Source organism: Grammomys surdaster, unplaced genomic scaffold (assembly GCF_004785775.1).
Source record: "Grammomys surdaster isolate TR1022 unplaced genomic scaffold, NIH_TR_1.0 342, whole genome shotgun sequence".
In the NCBI taxonomy this organism is placed as follows: domain Eukaryota; kingdom Metazoa; phylum Chordata; class Mammalia; order Rodentia; family Muridae; genus Grammomys; species Grammomys surdaster.
The window spans coordinates 808,543-830,007 of NW_021604761.1; the positions used below are offsets into that span (position 1 = coordinate 808,543).

General features: G+C 48.8%; 1 protein-coding gene across 4 annotated transcripts in view; it reads left to right on the forward strand.

The window, feature by feature from the left end:
- Ppp1r16a (protein phosphatase 1 regulatory subunit 16A) overlaps positions 1-20,766 on the forward strand; it is a 25,003-nt gene extending 4,237 nt beyond the window's left edge. For 2 of the 4 annotated variants that reach the window (XM_028778833.1, XM_028778834.1), the window contains 10 exons: positions 15,929-16,918; positions 17,520-17,590; positions 17,671-17,816; positions 18,668-18,771; positions 18,845-18,969; positions 19,058-19,183; positions 19,270-19,345; positions 19,427-19,556; positions 19,698-19,860; positions 20,143-20,766. In XM_028778833.1, the coding sequence (XP_028634666.1) occupies positions 16,660-16,918; positions 17,520-17,590; positions 17,671-17,816; positions 18,668-18,771; positions 18,845-18,969; positions 19,058-19,183; positions 19,270-19,345; positions 19,427-19,556; positions 19,698-19,860; positions 20,143-20,517 (1,575 nt within the window). In that variant the 5' untranslated portion in view covers positions 15,929-16,659 and the 3' untranslated portion in view covers positions 20,518-20,766. Of the gene's footprint in view, positions 1-1,836; positions 1,995-2,138; positions 2,228-15,928; positions 16,919-17,519; positions 17,591-17,670; positions 17,817-18,667; positions 18,772-18,844; positions 18,970-19,057; positions 19,184-19,269; positions 19,346-19,426; positions 19,557-19,697; positions 19,861-20,142 lie in introns of all 4 variants that reach the window. The other 2 variants (XM_028778835.1, XM_028778836.1) reach the window with 2 other exon arrangements.
- The last annotated feature ends 699 nt before the right edge of the window (positions 20,767-21,465 follow it).

Sequence of the window (21,465 nt, forward strand, 5' to 3'; positions counted from 1 at the left end):
ATATATATATATGTATATATATATATATATATATATATATATATATATATATATATATATATCTTGTCATCAGCCCCCTAGTGTTAGCTTGTTTTAGAGGCTCTCCTTCTGTAGTCCAGGCTGGTTGGCCTAAAATCAGTATGTAGGACAGGCTGTCTTAGAACTTGTGATGATCCTCTTGAGTGCTGGAATTGCACCACATTTGGCATTCTTGGGGGATTTTGTCTGTATGTTTTGTTTTGTGACAGGGTCTGTATAGCCAAGGCTGGCTTCAGACTTGCTAAGTAGCAGAGGCTGGCTTCAATCCTTCTTGAAGTAGCCATGTATGGCACCATGGCCGACTTCCTTGAGATATTTGGCCTCCTTCATGCTATGGACCATGCTGTTTTCTCTCTTCTTCTTTTTCCTGGTGACTTCAGGGGCTTCGCAGAGTCCCGCCAGCTCCCATCCCCCCTTTTCTACCATCTAGTTTTCAGGAATTTGCTAACTGTAATTTGTTGTTGTTTTTGTTGGGAATATCTCCGTTGATCTTGTCCTGTATGTGAGGGGAGTCTCACACAGCATAACCGTTGTTCAATGTCGGACCCTACACTCTCTTGTTCTAAGTCTGGAACTCTTGCATCTGTGCCTTTTCTGTCCACAGATCCAAACCTGTGTCACAGCCAGCGGTGTGGCCCCCAGGGTCTCTGACCTGCCTCATGTGGATTTGAATCAGGTCTCTCTGGAACCAGAGTTTAGTCAGAACAAGCTTTCCTTTATTCCTTGAAGCTCACCTTTTTCTTTTTTTCTTTTTTTTTTCTTTTTTTTTTTTTAGAGACAGAGTTTCTCTATGTAGCCCTGGCTATCCTGGAACTCACTCTGTAGACCAGGCTGGCCTCAAACTCAGAAATCCGCCTGCCTCTGCCTCCCAAGTGCTGGGTTTAAAGGTGTGCACGACCACTGCCTGGCACCTTTTTCTTTTTTTTATCTTTTGTGGAGTTTGTGTCTGACAGACCCTAGTTTCCAGTTTACAAGGGGGTGGCAGCCCATTAGGGATGTGAATAAGGCAGTGATGGGAAGTAGTACCTGGGGACAGGTTTCCTGGGAAGTGGCTACTCGGCTTTTTGTCTGCCGTCCTGTGTCTTCTCCTTACCCTCACTGAAGACAGACATCTTCAGCCCTCACTGAGCATCTTTTTAAATGTCCACTGTTACTTCAGCCTTCCACCTGTTGCTCTGAGTTAGATGCAGTTTGGAGCTAGATGGCAACAGGAAAAGAAATTGAAGAGGAAGATTGAGAGACTCTCTCCGCTGGGCAGTGGTGGCGCACGCCTTTAAACCCAGCACTTGGGAGGCAGAGGCAGACGGATTTCTGAGTTCGAGGCCAGCCTGGTCTATAGAGTGAGTTCCAGGACAGCCAGAGCTACATAGAGAAACCCTGTCTTGAAAAACAAACAAAAACAAACAAAAAACAAGAGAGAGAGAGAGAGAGAGAGAGAGAGAGAGTGTCTCCCTTGATGTCTGGGAAGGGCCCTCTCACATTCTCTACTTAGCCATGCATACTGAGCTGGCTGGAAGTGTTACATGTGCAAATATTTGGGTCCTGTTGGTATTATTGTTAGTCCTCTTGGTATTGAGCTAATAGCTTTCATTTTTGTACATCAAAAATAGGGGAAAATTGAATTTATATGGTTCTCCTGTTAATGATAAGGGAGTCAGAGCTTTGAAAATGAACATAGAGCCTCAGATGAGGACCAGAACTATAGCTGAGACCAGAGCATGAGCAGGTGGGTGGGAGCTGCCTGTGAGCAGGATCAGAGAAGAGACTTTTTTTTTTTTTTTTTTTTTTTTAAGACAGAGTCTCCTGAAATTCAGACTGGCTTCCAATTGGCTGTGCAATTCAGTGATGGGCTTGAACTACTTACTCTCCTGCTTCAGATCCAGAGTGCTAGGATTGTTACTGAAGAGACTGAGTCTCAGAACTTAGTTCCCGAGAGTCCCAATAACAGATGACAGGTGTAGTAAAAAGCAGTGTGGGCATATTGGGAAGGACACTGTTCAGGAAGGGTTGGTCATCTTAAATCTCTTTGTTCTTCTTCCCAATGTGGCCATATTGAATAAACCATTTTTTTCTTTTTACTCTTAATTTGGCTTTTTTAGTTGCTTTATTGCGTGCAGGGAAGATGGCTTAGAAGATGAGGGTGCTTGCTGCCCAGCCGGATGACCTGAGTTGTATCACTGGGACCTATGTAAGCTTCCCTTTTACAGATTCCATGTGTGCCCATTCCATAGCACTGGCTGGCCTGGACCTCGCTATGGCTGTGTAGACCAGCCTTGCCTTGAGCTCACAGAGATCTACCTGCCCAGAGAGGAGACTCTTGATAATGCACAGCATATGGGCTGGAGAGATGGCTCAGTGGTTAAGAGCGCTGACTGCTCTTTCAGAGGTCCTGAGTTCAATTCCCAGCAACCACATGGTGGTTCACAACCGTCTGTAATAAAATCTGATGCCCTCTTCTGGTGTATCTGAAGACAGCAATGGTAAATACATAAAGTAATAATAAAATAATAATAATTAAAAAAAAAAGATAATGCACAGCATGCAAGTAGGATGCAGTTCACAGCAGTAATTGACTGTTGGCCACTGGGAAACAATGGAGCCTGGGGTGCACTCACCATGGATGTGGGAGCATCACAGCAACCTGGGTGGCCAAGGGTGGGTTGCAGGGATGGACAGAGTGCTCTGAAGTCTATTGTACTTTTAAATAAACATTGAGGGGGCTGGAGAGATGGCTCAGTGGTTAAGAGTGCTGACTGCTCTTCCAGAGGTCCGGAGTTCAATTCCCAGCAACCACATAGTAGCTCACAACTGTAATGAGATCTGATGCCCTCTTCTTGTGTGTCTGTGACAGCTGGAGTGTGCTCACATAAAATAAATAAATAAGTAAATAAATAAATAAACAAATCTTTAAAAAAAAATCAACATTGAGCTAGGTGGTAGTTCAAGCCTGTAGTTCCATCACTTTAGCAGGGTCAGACAGGAAGATTCCTGTAAATTTAAGGTCAGCCTGGGTCCCATAGCTAGAGGCCTGGGCCTTAGTGTAGAGACCCCGTCTCAAAATATTGGGGGTGGGGTGGAAGCTGGGCTAGGGGTACATGCCTTTAATTCCAGGATTCTGGAGACAGAGGCAAGACAGACCTCTGTGAGTCTGAGGCCAGTCTGGGCTACAAACTGAGACTTTGTTTCAAACAACAAACAAACAAAACCCTGATTATCCTGAGGCCTTTGTGGTCAGAGTGTGAGGAATGCTCAGTTGCCTGGTTCTGGCTCCATTCCAGGACTATGGTCACGCTGCCAGCCTGGACTGTGCCATCTGAAGGCTCAGCTGCAGCTGAGGACTAGCGTCCCAAAGGGTTTGCTCTAGGCTGTGGGATGGAGGCTTTGTGCCTCCACTCAGGCTCCCCTAGGACTAGGGGGTCAGTAGGTCAATTGACCCCTTGCACAGTTTGCAGGGAGGATGGAGAAGAGACCATACTGCCTTTGTTGACTTGACCCTGGACATATCCTTTAAGAATGATGCTGGGCCTCAGAGGAAGACGATTGCCTTAGGAAAAGATTACATTCAGACAGCACTCATGGATTGAATAAGTGACTGAGTGAATTAAACAGGAAGGGGAGGGGACTTTCTAGAGCCCGGGACCTCCTGGGTGATGGTCACTGTGATGGATGCAAAGACACAGTGGACAGATATATGGCAAGCACTCTCCTAGCTATGAGCTCAGTTCCTAAGGGTTCTGTCCCTTGCTTGGTAAGTGGTTGAGGCTAAACACGGGGACCTCATGAGTTACACATTACAACTTCTGCAGGAGCCTAGAGACAGACAGACAGGTAGGAGTGGAGCCCTGTTGCAAGAGAAAGCTGGGGAAGGACTGGGACTTTAGACACCAAGTGTCTTAGGGTGTGGAGGAAGGGCCTGACTGGGGCTGATAACAGCCTCCTTGGCTGGCTTGAGAACCTTGTTGGCCTGCAGCAGTGGTTGTGAAGTTGCCTTAACTCTACAAGATGAGCCCAGAAACCTAAGCCTCTCTCTTGTGGATTCTCAGCTTTCTCTGGCTTGAAACTGGGATACTTATTCTTCTAGCCTCCTGGGGCTGTCTTCAGGTGCCTACTAATGGGAGTTCTGTCTCCTTGGGTTATATGACAACTAATTCTTTTCCCCAGTTCTGCCCAGGCCATTCTGTTGGTTCTTGTTGCTGGTGAGACCTAAGCACACTCTGTAGGCTGTTTATGTCCTTGCGATATGATAAGAGCTTTCCAATGCTCTATGACAAGACCCCATTGAGCTTCAGCGAGCTATGTGGTGAGCCTGGACCTGGGGTAGATGGGTAGGCCATGTTTCTGTCCCATAGACACCTGTGGTGGCATAAGAAGGCCACAGTTACTGGTACCTCCTATTGTTTAGTTGTTCTGAGACAAAGTCTTACTATGTAGCCTTGGCTGGCCTGAAGCTTGCTCTGTACACCAGGCTGGCCTGAAACTCAGAGATCCACCTGCCTCCAGAGTGCTGGGACCAAAGCTGTGTACCAGGTCTGGCCTAATCATTTAGTCTTTTATAGTCTTTTATATTTTCAGTTTTCTTTTTCCTTTCCTTCCCTCCCCTCCCCTCCCCTCCCCTCCCCTCCCCTCCCCTCTCCTTCCCTTCTTTTTTCTTTTCCCTTTCAGTTCCCTTTTTGAGACAGGGAATCACTATGGCCCAGGGTGAGAGGGTGAGTCTGGAATGTTACCTGAAGCCGAGCTTGAACTCCTGATCTTTTGCCTCAGCCTCCTGGGTTCTGTGATTACAAGCCTTAGCCAACCAGCATGAGCTTTTTTTTTTTTTAAGATAAACTCTCATTTGTGGCCCAAGCTGACCTTGAACTCTTACCTAAGCCTCTCAAGCTGTTGGCATTACATGTGTCTTAAAAAATTTTGTTTTATGTATATGAGTGTTCTGATTGCCTGCACGCAGTGTATGTGCCTGGTGCCTGCAAAGGCCTGAAGAGGGTATTGGATCACCTGGAACTGGAGTTAAAATAGCTGTGAGCTGTCATGTTGCCGTGTGGGTACTGAGAATTGAACCCAGGGCTTGTGGGATAGCAGCAAGTTCTCTTAAACACTGAGCCACCCCTCCAGCCAGTTCTTATTCATTCTTTTTTGAAGTAGGTTGGATCACATACAGTAACTAAGAACTTCCTTCTCTAGATCCCCTTAAGTAAAGTTGTACCTCACTACAACACACAGATTTCAAAGGGGTGAAACATGACTCACACAGGCTTCACAGCTTCACATGCATGTCTGTGTGCGTGTTAGTCCTGTGCAGACAAGCAAGACAGTTTAGTCCTCCACTCAGTCCCCCACCCCCCCTCTGAGTGCCTCTGGGCACTTGTGTATCACAGTGTATGTGTATATGTACCATGTTAGGAATAGTCTACCTATAGTCTTATAGTATGCCACGGTTTTGCAATCAGCATTCATCTAAGCCATACCAGACAGCTGGAACAGACCACTGCTCTGTAGCTGTCCATCTCATCCAGACAGGTTGTTTCCAGTTCTTAGCCATTATAACTTCTATGAAAGTTTTATGAACTCCACATAAAGATTAGAGGGGTTTTTGTCTCTTCTCTTCTCTTCTCTTCTCTTCTCTTCTCTTCTCTTCTCTTCTCTTCTCTTTTCTTTTCTGAGACAGGGTTTCTCAGTGTAGTCTTGGCTGTCCTGGAACTCGCTGTGTAGACCAGGTTGGTTTTAAACTCAGATATCCACCTGTCTCTGTTTCCTGAGTGCTGGGATTAAGGTATGTGCCATCACTGGCCAGATTGGAGTTTTAAAATTATTATTATTACTCATTTAAGCATATGATGTATATATGCACATATATACCTAGTGAAATCAAATGGGGTCAGATTCCCTGGAATTCAAGTTAGCTGCCTAATGCAGGTATTGGGAATCGATGATGAAAAGTGCGTGCTCCTAACCAGTGAGTCATCTCCCCCAGTCAGATTGTATTTCTTTTTTTTGTTTTGTTTTTTTTTTTTTAGATTTATTTATTTTATTTATGAGTACACTGTAGCTGTCTTCAGACACACCAGAAGAGGGCATCAGATCTCATTACAGATGGTTGTGAGCCACCATGTGGTTGCTGGGAATTGAACTCAGGACCTCTGGAAGAGCAGTCAGTGCTCTTAACCACTGAGCCATCTCTCCAGCCCCCAGATTGTATTTCTTTGAGATGATTATCAACTAAAGTTTCAGGTCCTGTGGTAGCTGCATGTTTAGGTATTTTCATTGTTGTTGTTTCTTTTTTGTTGTTGTTGTTCTTTTTGAGACAGGGTTTCTGTATGTAGTCCTAGCTGTTCTAGAAATCACTCTAGACCAGACTCGCCTTCAACTCAGAGATCTGCCTGCCTCTGCCTCTCAAGTGCTGGGATTAAAGGCTAAAGATGTACACCACTACTGTCTGTCCTTTTAAGACAAGTTCTTACTGAAACTGAGCTGTCTTGGAACTTGGAGTCTTATCCCATGTTGAGATTATGGTGTGCTACTATGCCCTGCTTTGCTACTTCTCTTGTCTTTGGTACTGAGGGGACAACCCAGGGAATCTATGCATGCTAAACTCATGCTCTGGGTACCCCACCCCCCATTTTAAGAACCCACTGACCTGTTTTCTGAAGAGTAGTGGTATTTACAGTAGAGCGTGGGACTCCATTTTCTTTATGTCTTTGATGTTCCTGTGTCTCACACTTACTTTGTTTGCCCTTGTGGCTAGTGATATTAACTGTGTTTTCATGGACTGACTGACTACTTGTTATTTTACGTGCAGATGTAGAGCTCACTTGGGTAAAGGATCAAGATTATTATTGACTTTAGAGACGGTTTGTAGAGACCAAGAGTATTATCGTACTTTGCTTGGAGAGGACTCAAGTTTGGTTCCTAGTGCAATTGCTTTTAACTCCAGTTCCCAGGGATCCGCTGTCCTCTTCTAGCCCCACAGGTACCTGTACTTATGTGCATACACACACACACATACACACACACACATTAAAAATAAAAATAATTGGGCTGGAGAGATAGCTCAGTGGTTAAGAGTATTGACTGCTCTTCCAGAGGTCCTGAGTTCAATTCCCAGCAACCATATGGTGGCTCACAACCATCTGTAATGGGATCTGATGCCCTCTTCTGGGGTCTGAAGACAGCTACAGTGTGCTCATATACATGAAATAAATAAATTAAGAAAATAATTTAAAATTACAGTATTTGAGATAGAGTCTCACTGTGTAACAGCTTAGGCAGGCCTTAGACTTGTGGTTCTACTGAGTTAGCCTCACAAGTGCTGGGATTATCTGTGTGCCTCACTGAGCCTGGTTAGACAGAAATCCAGTCGACCTGATGCTGTTTTCTATAGTGCTGGGGGTTGAGTGTGTGTTGAATTCATGCTGGGCAAGCATTGCATCACTAAGTTCTGCCCTCAGCTTCCTGTATAGAAACAACCTGTTCTACAGTTTTGCAGCATTATAAATCTAAGGGCTTGTTTCCCTGTCTGCACATTTATTGGTTTATTTCTTTTCTCTTTTTCTTTTTTCTTTTCTTTCTTTTCTTTTTTTTTTTTTTTTTTTTGGTTTTAGTTTTTTGAGACAGGGTTTCTCTTTAGGATACTGGGATTAAGGACATGAGTTACCATGCCTGGTTCTCACTGGGTTGTTTACTGTCTTTTGAAACGGGTTTCCTGTGGCCTGTGTACGACAGCCTCAAACTTGTTGTGTAGCCCAGGATAACTGTTAACTTCTGAGCCTCCTTCTTCTACCGCCAAGCACTGAGGTTATAGGCATAACTTGGTTTGATGACGTGATGGGGACTGATCGGGGCAAGAACCTGCCAATTGTGCTACATTCCTCCTGGTGGTTTACTTCTTTGTGTGTGCCTATGTGTGCAAAAGTGTGTGTGTGCACATATGTGAATGTACATGTAGAAGCCAGGTTGGCATTAGCCTTGGTTGCTCTCACTTATTTATTTATTGACACAGGGTCTCACCGTGTAGCCCTGGCTGACCTGGAACTCACTATGTAGACCAGACTAGCCTTAGAATTGTCTGCCTCTGCCTCCTGTGTACTGAGATTAAAGATGTTCACCACCATGCACTACTCCACCTTATTTTTTCAGAAAAAGTCATTCATTAGACCTGGAGCTCATTAATTGGCTAAACTAACTGGCCAGTGAGCTATAAGATCTGCTACTTGTCACACCCACTCTACTCCCAGGACTAGGTCTACAGACACATTCTACCTCCTCTGTCTTTTGTGTAGATGTGGATCCAAGCTCAGGTTCTTCAGCTTGCACAAGAAGTGCTTCAGTGAACCTTTTCCCCAGCTCCGAGGCTCATTTCTTTATCCTTGAACAAACACCTCTGGGGCTGAGTTACTGCAGTTTCATAATAAACTGTAATGTGTGATTACAAAGGTAAACCAGAGTTTCCTTTTCATGATTGTTCTGCCTGTTCATGCACATTTGCATGAGTTCACGGGCACTGCTGGGAACTGCATAGCCGCAGATGACCTTGGGGACTAACTCCGCTCCTGACTACAGTCAGGGCGGCTCCCTTTATTTACTTAGGTCTTGTCTCTTATCTTTCAATATTGTTTTATGGTTCTCTGTGCATGCATTTTGCTAAGTTTTTTAGTAAGTATTTGTGTTTTGGGATAATCTCATGATAGAGACAGAGGGCTCTGTGTTGCTTTTGTGTTTGTTTCAGCTTAGGAGAGGTAAAGTGAAGGGAACAGTGAGATTCCTGTACATCCGGTGACCAGCAGGAGCACTCAGGAGCAGGCAGCTCTATGTGGTTATGTTCTTAGCTCTGTTGGTTTTCCCAGTGATGCTAGAATGCTGACCAGAGAGCTGAGACCTGAGGCTGGGTGGGGTGGAGGGTTGGAAGGGGGTGAGAACAGCACTGTGTAGATGTGAATGCTGGACTGCTGGGCTTGGGCTCCAGGTCATAGGAGAGACAGGAGAAGAATGGGGAGTTTGCACTGAGACTCCAAGGGAAGACATCTACAGGAGGAGACTAGATGGAGGGTACAGTTGGGGCAGAGGAAGAAGAGGCCAAGGCTGTGAGGTGACAAAGACATGCAGGATTACCCAGGAGAATACTCAGACCATCAGGAATTCATTCAGCTACAGAATCAGAATGGGGGTTGTGGGGGGGGGGGGAAGAGGGAGGTGGCTAAGACTCTACAGAGAGGAGGAGACAGTGCAAGTATAGCAAGGAACAAAGAGCTCTTGGAGTGAGATGGTAACCCACTGAGGGGAACGCTGGTGGGGTGGGAGCAGCATTAAGAAACTACAGTCTCAGCTAGGCAGTGGTGGCGCATGCCTTTAATCCCAGCACTTGGGAGGCAGAGGCAGGCCGATTTCTGAGTTTGAGGCCAGCCTGGTCTACAGAGTGAGTTCCAGGATAGCCAGGGCTATACAGAGAAACCCTGTCTCAAAAAACCAAAACCAAAACCAAACCAAACCAAACCAAAAAACTACAGTCTCTCAAGAGAGGGTATGGGCTCACTGGCAACCATTAAAGTTGTTGTTGGGTTTCAGGCCTTGAAGACATGTGGGGTGTAGGTCAAAAGCTCCCTTCCCATTTAAGCCAATGCTCTGGTGAGCATTGCTTCCACTGGTGGTTCCCTTGCAAGGTGCTACTCCCTCTGGAAGGCTGCTGCTGAGCTGCAGGGGTCTTAGCATGCTGAGAGCTTGGAGAGCTGCTGTGAGGCTGTGCCTAAGGTCCAGTGAGCCTCAGAATGTAGACAGGCTGGCCTCGAACTCGCAGAGACTCGCAGAGATCCGCCTGCCTCTGCCTCCCAAATGCTGGGATTAAAGGCATGCACCACCATGCCTGGCTTGGTCATCTGACTTCGGACCTTGTAGGGTTTATTGTTGGTTGTTGAAACTAGAGTCTTATTCTGGCTGGCCTTGAACTCCCTGGGATCCTCTTATCTTAACCTCCTGAATTCTAGAATTAAAGTCATGAGCCACCATACCTAGTACACCTTGTAGGTTTTATTTTGTTTCCTTTTTATAATGCGGATTGTTTGAAACCTAAGTGTAATTGGATTTGGGGATTTCTTTCAGTTTTGGGGCTTTGTGTCATGTTTAGAAAATTGTGTGTGTGTGTGTGTGTGTCTGTCTGTCTGTCTGTCTGTCCGTCTGTGTTAGGATTATGAAACATTTTCTTCCCTTTCCTTGTACTCTTTTGGCTCTCTCTTTCTTAAGGCCACGTGTGTGCTGTCTGTATGTTCTTTCTTCTTTCTTTCTTTCTTTCTTTCTTTCTTTCTTTCTTTTTCTTTTCTTTTTGTTTTTTGTTTGTTTGTTTGTTTGTTTGTTTGAGACAGGGTTTCTCTGTATAGCCCTGGCTGTCCTGGAACTCACTCTGTAGACCAGGCTGGCCTCAAACTCAGAAATCGGCCTGCCTCTGCCTCCCAAGTGCTGGGATTAAAGGTGTGCGCCACCACTGCCCGGCAATGTGCTTTCTTTCTTAAGACCATGTGTATGCTGTCTGTATGTGCTTTTTTTCTTAAGGCCACGTATGTGCTGTCTGTATGTGCTTTCTCTTTCTTAAGGTCATGTGTGTTCTGTCTGGAGATTATTTTGGTGTGAAGAGAGGCTCTTGTTTCCCAGGGAACTTTCCACTGCCAGCACTTGAGTCCTTCTCCAGTTTGGCGCTTTGTGGGCCTCTTTTGTCCATATGTGTTCTGAGGAGCCTTCTTTGGCACCAAGTTCCTTACAGCCCGATGGTTTCTGCCTATACCCATGATGACTACTTCCACTCAGGCACTTCCTCTGGACCTAACTGGCACCAGCCCTCTTTCTGAGGGCCCCTCCATCTGCCCTCTTGGCCCTTTCCTCCCTTGTAGCTTTCTGTTGTTCCTAATCCTGTTCCTTCTTATTTCTACTGTTTCCTGTCCACTTCCTGCTTGTGGGCCTTCTTGCTGTACCACCCCGCCTCCCTCAGTCTCTTCTGTCTAATTGTGTCTCTCATTGGTTTGAGGGCCTTTCTCAACTTCCATAGCATGAGCAGATGAGAGCCTTGCTTGGCCTGCTGGGTGACCTTACCTGTGTTCCCTGCCCTTTTCTTGCCAGTGTTCATGTGCTTTTCTTCCTCCTAGTGCCCAAGTTACATCTGTGCAGGGGCAGTTTATACTCACCTTGTTCAGTAGAGAGCTCTTAACATAGTTTCTACAGAGAGTAATCTTCACGTGGTATCAAGCACAAGTACTTCCCCATACCTGTTCCCATTTCTCCTTTTTTGTGTGTCTCTTTCTCATGTTTACAACTATAAATGTACATACTGTTACTTTGTGTATTTGTAGGTGTGGGGATGGGCCCAGGATTTTGTGAATACTAGACAAGTATTCTATTATAGAGCTACATAGTTTTTTTGAGATGGCATCTCAGCACGTTTCCAAGGATGGCTCAAGCAGTCTTTCCACCTAGGGCCCTCTAGTTGCTGGAGATCTTGGGTTTACCACTGTGCTCCACTCTGAACTTTTATTTAAGATTGGTCTTGTAAAATGTAATTTTTTTTTTTTTTTTTTTTGGTATTTTGAGACAGGGTTTCTCTGTGTAGCCCTGGCTGTCCTGGAACTCACTCTGTAGACCAGGCTGGCCTCGAACTCAGAAATCCACCTGCCTCTGCCTCCCAAGTGCTGGTATTAAAGGCGTGCGCCACCACTGCCCGGCTGTGAAATGTATTTTTCTGTGTAGGAATGTTTTGCCTGCTTGTCTGTGTGTACCACTTGTACATAGTGCTCCCAGAAGCCAGAAGAGGACAGCAGGTCTTCTGAAACTGGAGTTATGGATGGTTCTGAGCCACCATGTGTTGCTGGGAATTGAACCTAGGTCTTCTGGAAGAGCAGCCAGTGCTCCCAACTGCTCAAAGATATTGATCCATCTCTCCAGCCTTTGTTTGCTTTTTTTTTTTTTTTTTTTCTTCGAGACAGGGCTTCTCTGTGTAGAGCTGGCTGATGTGGAACTCACTCTGTAGACCAGGCTGGCCTTGAACTCACAGAGAGCCACCTGCCTCTGCCTCCTGAGTGCTGGGATTAAAGGTGTGTATCACACACGGCAGATTTATTTTTAATTATCTGTGAGTGTGGGTTTGTGTATGTGTGTACAATGAATGTTTTTGGAGACCAGAAGAGGGCTCCAAATCCCCTAGAGTCGGAATTACTGGTGATTGTGATCTGTCTAATGTGGGTGCTGGGGACTGAACCTAGTTCCTCTGCTAAGGTCAGTAAGTCCCACTGAGCCATCTCCCAGCCTGATCTTATATCTTTTTACATAACTAAACAAACACTGTTTCTTCAGTTCTTTCCATCATAGCATGATATCCTACTTAGGTTTCTGTTGCTGTGATAAAATAAAGACCAAAACAATTTGAGAGAGCCTACAGACCATCATCTAGGGAAGCCACAGAGGAGCACTGCTACTGGCTTGATCTCGATGTCTTCCTTAGCTTGCTTGCGTCTATAGCCCAGGACCACCTGCTCAGGGGTGCCACTAGCCACAGTGGGCCCCCAGGCTGGAGTAAGGAGGGGAGGCGTTTTCTCGGTTGATCTTCACTCTTCCCAGGTGACTCTAGTTTGTGTCAACTTGATAGAAACTAACCAGCACACTGTATTAAGAACCTTCTCCATAAAACGTTGTAAGGCTTATTTAGTTATGTTTCTTTGATCAGTGGCCAGGTTTTTTACCATTGTTTTATTTTACAATGCTGCTTGCAGTGAGTGGCTAGATGCATGCCAGGTACTTTGTGTCTGTCAGTACAAAGTAAGAGTGAACTTCTTAGAGCTGAGCTTGACAGAACATGGCGGATGCCCTGAACTGTGAGACACAGTCATTGTGACCAAAATTTTCAACCCATTTTCTACTATGAGGTCAGGCACATTCTGTGGACCCAGGGTGTAAACCATGGGGCTAGAGCTTGCTTCCTTTCATACTGTACCCAGTGGCTTAGAAGGGTTGTGCTAGCCGGGAAGTGGTGGTGCATACCTTTAATCCTAGCACTTGGGAGGCAGAGGCAGGCAGATTTCTGAGTTCGAGGCCAGCCTGGTCTACAGAGTGAGTTCCAGGACAGCCAGAGCCACACAGAGAAACCCTGTCTCGAAAAACAAACAAACAAACAAACAAACAAAAAAGAAGGGTTGTGTGTGCTGGTCCCCAGCTATGCTCTCTGGATACCCATCAGCCCACTGAGATTCCCTTGTGCCATTTTTACTCTTAGACAGCCTTCCTGGGTGTGAAAAAGAAGGGGAGCTCGTTTACCCAGAGTCCTGTGAGCTTCTGCATCCGTGTCAGTGTGTTAAAGCCCCTCTTTTCAGCCCCTCCTCTGCTTTGACTTGTGGCAGAAATGAAAGCATAGACGTCATTCTACAGACTGGCAGGGTCTTATGTGCTTGCTTCATAACTGTAGGTCTCTAGGGAGGTACTTTCTTGCCACAGACCAAATAAAACTCTGGGTTGATGTCATTTTGTCACAGCCAGGGACTCTTTCATCAGCTGGCCTGCTGCTACCCACCGTCTTGCTAGCCTCCCTTGTATGTGCAGCCAGAGACAGAAGGGCTTTCTCCTCTCTGCCTCCTTGGCTTGCTGAATGGGCTTTAGTGTGGGAGGGTGTCAGAGAGAAGAACCATTCGCGGTCTGGAGATGCACCTTCAGAGAGGTGTACTGTGTGCTCTTCTGTGCACACCCACGCCTGTAGCAGCTGCACTGGTTTTGGGTTTTGGTTCTCCCCACTTTGTAGCTCTTCTCTGAACTTTTCTTCCCTTTGCTCTCCTCTCTCTGTCCTTTCTCTGGACATCTATCCTTTGTCTCCATTTCTGGGTCATCTGCCTCCATCTTTATCATTCCTTGTTCCCTTAACAGCTGTCAGGCTCTGGGCTCACACAGATACCATGTGATAGGTTAAAAGGTACCAGGTAGGGCTGGAGAGATGGCTCAGTGGTTAAGAGCACTGACTACACTTCCAGAGGTCCTGAGTTCAAATCCCAGCAACCACATGGTGGCTCACAACCATCTGTAATAAGATCTGATGCCTTCTTCTGGTGTGTCTGAAAACAGCTACAGTGTACTCATATATAATAAATAAATAAACCTTAAAAAAAAAAAGGTACCAGGTAGTGATTAACAAGGTAGTGCTAGCTACACATGGAATGGGAAGCTATCATTGCAGGACAGTGGAGAACATTTGAGCATCTGATAAAGATGTTCTTGGTAGTCAGGGCTGTCCCAGCTTGCCCTTCATTTGGGTCTGTAGTCCTTAGACCTGCTGGAGTCAGTTTCTGTAGCTTTCTCAGCCAGAAAAATAGATTTTGTCTGTAGCAATGACTATCATAGCTTGGTTTCCCTGAGCATAAATTGGGGATGATGGGAAGTGCTTGCTAAAAGAGGGTTATATAGTGGGGAAGAGTAGGGAAGCTGAGCGCCCCAAATAGTTGGTTGCATTCTCATTGGAGCTGTAGAGAATGGTTTGGGGAGGGTGCTGGTCTTGTGGGGTGAAGATCAGCTGCCATGTTGGGTGCTCTGTAGGCTAGGTCAGTCCAGTGGTGCAGATGGGGATAGAGGTCCTTGTTTGGTGCCACATTCCTGGGTCAGCTCAGCTAAGCCTGAAACCCAGTTCTGGGGTAAATCAACCAAATTATCTCTCTTTTACATTCCAGAGAGACTCTGGGAAAGATTTGCAGAGTAGAGCAGGAGCTGCCCTCCTCAGCCCTGTTTTGGTTTTGGTGGTGTTGTGACTGTGTGGTAGAACTGCTGCACTGGTCATCAGGCCTTGGTAGATTAGCTGTCTTTATGACTCTGGCAGGCTAGGAGTGGAACCACACCTCAGTCTGGTCCAGCTGGGTCAGCCAAGATTCAGATAGGCAAGAGCTGGTCTTTTCTAGAACTTCAGAAGAGCCCACTGACTTTTAGCTGGCCTATTCCCTTAAGGCTGCCTTCTGGGGTGGGGAGTTGGGGTGGGGAAGCCAGGTAGACAGCTCCCGGAATCAGAACTGAAAGCTTAGAACTCAGCCTGCTAGGAGCTGGGCTGCAACACCCTTAGAATAAGAATCATTTCAGTAGGCTGCATGTGTAGGGTAGGCCTGGGCTTACTGGAGTCTCTTGTTCTCCTATCCCAGATCACACAAGAGTTTGTCCTCAGGCACATTCCAAACAGGTCATCATGAAGATGGGCCACCAGGGCTAAGGACTTTATTGGGGAAGACAGGGCCTCCTGGGTAGTCTGGAGTGGCTAGAAGCCTTGCTTATCTTCCTGCCACAGCCAGAGAGCTGTCTCCACACATGTTCAGATGAGAGGAACAAAAGCCAGCATGTTTTCTGCTTGAGAAGTGGTTGCTATCCTTGGGTTGATTTCTCTTCTATAGGACAAGGACATCAGGGTATCTTTCCTTTTGTCTAATGGTGGCAGGGGAGACAGCTCTTAATTCCTCTTCCTGAGGATACTAGGGTCCCTGTGATTTCATCTGAGTGTCACTCGGTATAGCAGATATAGTGGGTGGACTGAGTAGGCCTTCTGATGGGAGCAAGGCAGATGGTAGACTTGGTAGACTATAAGAAACTTAGTAGGTAGAGTCTGCCAAGCCCTTATGCTACACCTAGAGAGCCCAGGAAAGAAACCTTGCCCAGCCCAGCCAGCTCTGTTTTACTGTTTAGCCTGTACAGCCCTTTCTGAAAAGGATGTGAAGGGGCCTGAGATACCCCATGTCCTACTCTTCCCTAATTATGTGGGGAAGAGTAAGCCAGAGCACTGCCCCCCATATGTTGTTGACTTTCAGTGTGTTGAGGGAAGAGGGTGGGTTCTACACAGGGCTCCCCTGGAGCCTCGTCCCATGGCTGACCTTGATGTGTTTCCTTATTCATATTTACTCCTCAGGTATGTGTGACGGCCGGAAGGGGAGGTTCCCCTGAGAAAATATTGACAGAACTCCTGTCTCCTAGCTGCCTAGAGATTGTTGCCCTTGAATGCTGGAAGCTGGAATCCCAGGACTGACCATACTACCTGGCCTTAGCTGCCATAGCTTGTTAGACCTACTCGTGCTGACTGAAAAGCCAGCCATAGGACTGAGGGCAGCCAGCATGGAAGAAGAGCAGAGGTTCCCAGGGGTTACCAGGGGCTTGCTGCTGATTGGCCCTGCCCTCCATTGTCCTAGGCAGGGTGCCAGGAAGCTGGAACTTTGCTATCTGGGTAATTAGCTTCAGACCCTGGACTGAGGCCGGCCAGGTCTTAGGGCTACTTCCCACAGGCTGTGCACCCTGACCCCAAGAGGGAGGCGAGGCACTGTGTACAGAGGCTCTGCCAGCTGAACACTTGAAGTGTCAGTCCTGCCTGGCACGACTGCAGGCATCCCCACTTACACACCTTCCAGCCCCCCCATGCCACACTGCCCTCCCTGGCTGGGCTCTGCCCCTTAGGGCAGCTGGGCCTGGTCACAGTGTGGGGCCTCCCATCTCAGCCTTGCCAGGGACAGAGGGCACCAAGTCTTAGAAAGGGGATGCCCCCAAGGGTGCCAGTCCAGCCAGCTGCCCCACCCTTCAGGCTTGTCCTGGCCGCCCAAACCCAAATTGTGGCGCCCCAGAACGCCCTGTGGGCAGACATCTACCACCATGGCCGAGCACCTGGAGCTGCTGGCAGAGATGCCCATGGTGGGCAAGATGAGCACCCAGGAGCGGCTGAAGCATGCCCAGAAGCGACGTGCCCAGCAGGTAAAGATGTGGGCCCAGGCTGAGAAGGAGGCCTATGGCAAGAAGGGCCATGGGGAGCGACCAAGGAAGGAGGCGGCTGGCCTCAGGCCTCGGAAGCATGTCCTCTTCCCTCCCAGCATTGCCCTTCTGGAGGCTGCTGCTCGAAATGACTTGGAGGAAGGTGAGTGTGCTTGAGTCCTAGGGCAGAGCGAAGCAGGCACTCCCATCTGTCTGGGTGTGGCCCTGCTTTGTGTTGGCTCAGAACTAGGCCTAGAACTGGCTGTCTCCAGCTCCTGGGCTCCAGCCACAGCTCTGATACTGAGATACTGATAGTGAACTGTCCTTAGTAGGGGGTGGATGCAAGGGGACTTTCTGTGAGGAAAGTCAGGTTATAGGAGGGCTGGACCCTAGTTAGACACATTGAGGGTTGCAGAAAAGTCTAATACTTGGCAGGTAGCCATCACTGCCTCTCAATAGTGTGTCCCATGAATCCTTTCCCTTTATGTATCTTTCCAAGCCCCATCTCTGGAGAGTCGGACAGCATCGTTAATTTCTGGTTAGAGATGGAGTGGGTCCTAGAACACACATGGCCTGACACCACTACACACTTCCCTGGGCCCTGCCTTTGACTTTTCTCTGACTGGGGTCTTCCTAGTTCAAAGACAAGTTTAACCTTAGTGGGCTCTTTCCTTCCTTGTGCCCCATGCTTGTAACTTCTGGGGCCTAAAGGAAGAGGCTCCTGGTATCTCTTGAGGACCCTTCCTGCCTTCCTCTTCTTACAGTCCACCAGTTCCTTACCAGTGGGGTTAGCCCCAACCTGGCCAATGAGGATGGCTTGACTGCACTGCACCAGGTAAGCACCTGCAGGAGTGGGGTGGGGCTGCCTGGCCTAGCTGAGGGTCAGGGTATGGGACTTAGGTTACTTGTTTGCAGTGCTGCATTGATGACTTCCAAGAGATGGCACAGCAGCTCCTGGAGGCTGGGGCAGATGTCAATGCTCGAGACAGTGAGTGCTGGACCCCTCTGCATGCTGCAGCCACCTGTGGCCATCTGCATCTGGTGGAACTCCTTATTTCACGGTAGGACCTTCTGGGTGTCCACATGGTGGCTGAAGTGACCCATCTAGGATGCTTCCTCTGTCCTTACCTCTTCTGTCAATCCTACCTGGGATCCCAGAGGGAAGGGTATGTTCACTGTGTTCTTTGGCCTGCCTGGCAGACTAGACTTCCAACTCTGGACCAAGGGCCTCTCCATAGTCAAATGCCGTTTGGTCAGTGTTGAGGATGGACTTGGTAAGGAGCGAAGGGGAATGAGGAGACCAGCTGTCTAGGAGGAATTGCCTGGATACAAGTGAGGCCTCTACCCTTAAGGTAGAGCAGAGGAAGCTAGTGGCTTCACTAGATTCAGGGGCTTCTCCATTAGGTCAGGTATAGAAGCTTGATCATCCTTGTGTGAACAGATGGGTGTCACACACAGCTTTCTTGGTAATGGATTAAGGGTGCATACCTAGCAGGTCCTTAGGACTCCTTTTGAAGCTGGTGTTGAGCGGCATGCATCCTTCTGGATCTGCTCTTCCACTGGGCATAGGCACCCCTTCTATGTTCTGGGTGCTCCAGGAGCCTTCCACATCTGCAAGGGCCTCTACTATATTTATGGGGTAGATGGGTGTCATAACCCCAATGGATAAAGACTGCAGGTTGGATAGAGACTGGTAAGTCTAGCTTGAGGACAGGGTCTAGTAGGGGATAGTAGTCAGGCCCAAGGCCGGCTTTTCTCGCAGAAGCTAGGGCTTTGTGTTCCTCCTTCCTGCCTTCTCTTCCCAAGGACAGTGCTAGGCCGAGGCTGCCATTGAGGGGAAACTTGATGCAGGGGGATTGAGGAGCTATAGATGAAGGTACTGAGGCTGGTGGCTTGTCCGTTTTCCTTGTAGTGGTGCAGATCTCCTTGCAGTCAATACAGATGGGAATATGCCCTATGACCTGTGTGAGGATGAGCAGACACTGGATTGCCTTGAGACTGCCATGGCCAATTGTGGTGAGTATGCTGTGACTGCCTGCAAGGGGTGGTGCCCTAGGTCATTCCTTCTCTGAGCCAGCTTGCCTCTCAGGTATCACCCAGGACAGCATTGAGGAGGCCCGGGCAGTGCCAGAGCTGTGCATGCTGAATGACCTCCAGAACCTCCTGCATGCTGGGGCCAACCTCAATGACCCTTTGGATCATGGGGCTACTCTGGTGAGAACTCAGTCACTTGGGGGTGTTTGTCCTGGGGCAGGTACTTGGAAGGGGTTCAGGGATTCAGGGCTGAGTGGTCTGCCTGCAGCTGCACATCGCCGCTGCTAATGGGTTCAGTGAGGTGGCTACCCTGCTACTGGAGCAAGGAGCCAGCCTGAGCGCTAAGGATCATGATGGCTGGGAGCCTCTGCATGCTGCAGCTTACTGGGGCCAGGTGAGTGTGCACAGGAGCAGGGAGAGGGTAGGTCCCTGGCTCTAGCTAGAGCCCCCAGCCAAACAGCTACTGCTGGCTGCCTGCAGGTACACCTGGTAGAATTGCTTGTGGCACATGGGGCTGATCTGAATGGAAAATCTCTGGTGGACGAGACACCTCTCGGTGAGTGTGGGGGTGCCTATATCTGGCGGAAGGGATTGGCCATGAACATGCCCAAGACACCTCTGTCTGGTCTCTCCTCAGATGTGTGTGGTGATGAGGAGGTAAGAGCCAAACTGCTGGAGCTCAAGCACAAGCAAGATGCACTTCTGCGGGCCCAGGGCCGCCAGCGCTCCCTTCTGCGCCGCCGTACCTCCAGTGCAGGCAGCCGTGGGTAAGCCTCCTGCTGTGGTCACCGTCCACTTGCTGAGACCTAGGCTTGGCCTCCATGACGTTGGCTGGCAGGGGAGCCCCAGTAGGATCTGTGGCATTGGCTGTGAGATGGATGGTGATGTGTCAGCTTCCTCTCCCCCAGGAAGGTTGTGAGGAGAGTGAGCCTGACACATCGCACCAACCTGTATCGCAAGGAGCATGCCCAAGAGGCCATCGTGTGGCAACAGCCGGCTCTCACCAGTCCAGAACCTCTAGAGGATGAGGACAGGCAGACAGACGCTGAGCTCCGGCTACAGCCCCCAGAGGTGAGCATGCAGCCTCTGTACTGTCCCACATTTGGAGCAGTCTTGGTGTGTGATCTGATTATTTAGTGCCTGGCCCTCTATCCTCACTCACCCTCAATGGAGGTGGTAGGCCCAGTGATTCCGTGCTTCTAGATGGGCTAGTGCCACTCAGGTATATGCTGCTGACCCTCCCCCTCTCATGTCTGTCCGTCTACCACCACTCACACAACTTGAAGCCCAAGGCTGGTGTAGGTGAGAACAAGCACCTCCTGATGGCCTCTGGGGTCCTGGCTCTGCCCACAGGACGACAACCCTGAGGTGGCCAGACCACACAATGGCCAAGTAGGGGCCCCCCCAGGGAGACACCTGTACTCCAAGCGTCTAGATCGGAGTGTCTCCTATCATCTGAGTCCTGAGGAGAGCGGTGCCCCTGATGCCCTCGTCCGCGACAAGGCCCACCACACACTGGCAGAACTTAAACGCCAGCGAGCAGCTGCAAAGCTTCAGCGACCTGCCCCTGAAGGGCCTGAGACCTGTGAGCCTGGCTTGTCTGTTGACACGGAGACCTCCCAGCCTGACTGTGGCTTCAGCACAAGTGGGGACCCACCCCTGCTCAAGCTTACTGCTCCCTCGGAGGAGGCATCTGTGGAGAAGAGGCCATGCTGTTTGCTCATGTGAAATGTGATTCCTCAGTATGGCAGGGTTCAACCCTGTGCCCAGCCAGAGGCTTCCTCATGATCTCTGGCCTGGTGACCCACTTCAGCACATACCCCAGTGCTGTAGGGGAGCCGGCACAGAGCCCCATCCCCCTCCCAGCCCAGGACACTGGCCACTTGCTCAGGGATGGACTATGCAGAGCTCTACCTATGGGCCTCAGGCCACAGACTGCTTATTTTGTGACTCTTGATAAAGGCTGTTTGCCACTGAGCCTTCCCATGTGTCTCACTGGTTAGGAGCCACCCATGCCTAGGAGCACCCAAACCTGTAGACAGGCGCATGCTGGGGCTTGCAGGGAGCAGCCACAGCCTTTGTGGGAGGAAAGTTTAAGGCCACAGGCAAGAAGCCCAGCCTTAACCTCCACCTCTCCTAGCTGGTTCAGCTACTTGGAGGCTCCTCTGTAACCCTTTGCTTTCCCGAAAGCAGTAGGACACTTTGGAAAAATCTCTTCGTGGGTGACAGAGTGGGTGACCATGGAGAGGGACAGGGACCCTGGCTGGAAGGGATACAGTGTTTTCCACAGGATTGGGCCAGAGCCAGCAGGGTGAAACGGGCAGAAGGCTGGCATTAGTTAGGTACTTGCCAGGGTCATGGTCTCAGTTTCTGGCATGAAGCCCTGATCCTGGGGCATGTCTGCCAGCTTCCGCCTGTGCTGGTATAGGTGACAAGCAGTTGGCCACTCAGGCTGTGCTGGCTAGGCACAATGTATCGCCGTGAGAGGGGCCCTTTAGGGGCCTCAAGCTAGAGGGAAGAAGGCAATTCTAGATCATGGCCATTGGGTTTGGCTTTGCATGGCTATCTCTATCAGGTCACATGGGCACTGACCTGGTCAGTCTGGTGTCCATCCCCAGGGCCTGTCCTTCCTCTAGCACCTGTGTTTGGAGGGTTAGTGTCCTTGGAAGGGCTGGG